This window comes from Apium graveolens, chromosome 6, assembly GCF_009905375.1.
Source record: "Apium graveolens cultivar Ventura chromosome 6, ASM990537v1, whole genome shotgun sequence".
NCBI lineage: Eukaryota > Viridiplantae > Streptophyta > Magnoliopsida > Apiales > Apiaceae > Apium > Apium graveolens.
Window position 1 is genome coordinate 59,013,005 of NC_133652.1, and position 1,499 is coordinate 59,014,503.

Below are 1,499 nucleotides of genomic sequence, written 5' to 3' on the forward strand. Positions count from 1 at the left end.
GGAGTATCCCATATATGATACCCAACTACTAGTGGAGTATCTTATACAAATTGAAATACCCAACTGACAGTGAAATATTCAATCGGCATATTCTATGTTATTCTTTAAGGTAAATTTATCTCAGTGAAAACAGACGGTACCTCTCTCCTAGCCCTTGACCTGGAGGCAGATTCTCTGTTTTTTATCAGGTGACGTTGCTGCTTTCTCGACACCTCTTTGGCTGCCAGATGACTGGACTTGTCCGCAAAATTGACATTTATATCAAAATTATTCACACTGTCGGAATTATTTCCCCGATAATTTCAGAGGAAACTGGAGTAGCGGCTGACCCCTGCCTAAATCCACCTTCACGTGGTTGGTATCCCCTATGTTTTCTTGCAATTGCAGCTGATGTTACATCTTTGACACTTTTTTCCAGTAGTGTCTGATAAGCTGGTACATTTCTACCCCCTCCTGAAGCAATGACAGGCCTAACCATACAACCAGATGTCCCAGATCCAATGGTTGTATTATTGTTGTTCTGGTTTGACACACATGACTGCTGCAGAGGAGGAGAACGATCATGTGCCTGCACCACACCAACCATGATAAGAAAATCCTCGAGGGTCATCTCTTCTTTTAAAGGGATGAACTGTGGATTAATATTGGCTGTGGCTGCAGCTGTGGGGACAATGGCTGCTCCCATGGGGGCAGCAGCGCTAAGGGCAATATCGGGGCTGGGGAGAAGTATTTGTTCAGAAGCTTGAATTTCTTCTTCTGTCCAAACGTTATTAAGGAGTTCATCTATGTTCATCGATCCAGAGATTCCAATGTCATCAGAGAATGTGTGTTGAAACACATCAAGGAGGGACAAGATTGACCTTTGGTGATCTAGTAATGGGAGGACATGGCTGTCAGGATGTTGTGGGTTTGTTGAATGAACAGATAAGTCAATTTCTCCTCGCAATAGAAAGTCTGAGTTGTCTGTCCTCACCATTCAGGGAGAGAGATCATCAGATCGTAACCAGTATCTGCAGCATCACAAGGAAAGTAAAACTGAGCAATTACTTTATGTTAGAAAATTAGGATTTTAGAGCTTAATTTAATTATGTTCTTGATGTTAATCCTAAAATCTAATGATTGGAAATTGTTCAATGATATTTGAACTTAAATTTTCATGTATGGTTTTAAGAATTTTTTTAATGAAATCCATATGAAATGAGAGTTGAAAGTAGCTTGGAAAAGCTTGGAAAAATTTGAGAATGTTTGTCCCACATTGAAATAAATAAAGGAGGGTGTGTGCTTTATATGGTATTACCCACATGAGTAGTATACAACTACTAAGGTGTGTGATGGTCCATTGTGTTGTTGTGTGCTTCACGCGCGCGCACACACACACACGCGCGCCCCGCCACGCACCGCACCGGACCGGACCGGGCCGGGTCAGGTCGAAGGGCGATTTGGGTGAATGTCTCGGCGTCTCGTGTACGCGAGGCGACCTGGGCGAGGATTTTATTTAT

At 42.6% G+C, this 1,499-nt stretch overlaps 1 protein-coding gene across 1 annotated transcript; it reads right to left on the reverse strand.

Moving 5' to 3' along the window:
• Positions 1 to 271: 271 nt before the first annotated feature.
• On the reverse strand, positions 272 to 976 carry LOC141665132 (ABSCISIC ACID-INSENSITIVE 5-like protein 7). Its single transcript, XM_074471117.1, has one exon. The coding sequence runs from the start codon at positions 974 to 976 to the stop codon at positions 272 to 274; it is 705 nt and encodes a 234-aa protein (XP_074327218.1).
• Between the last annotated feature and the right edge of the window lie 523 nt (positions 977 to 1,499).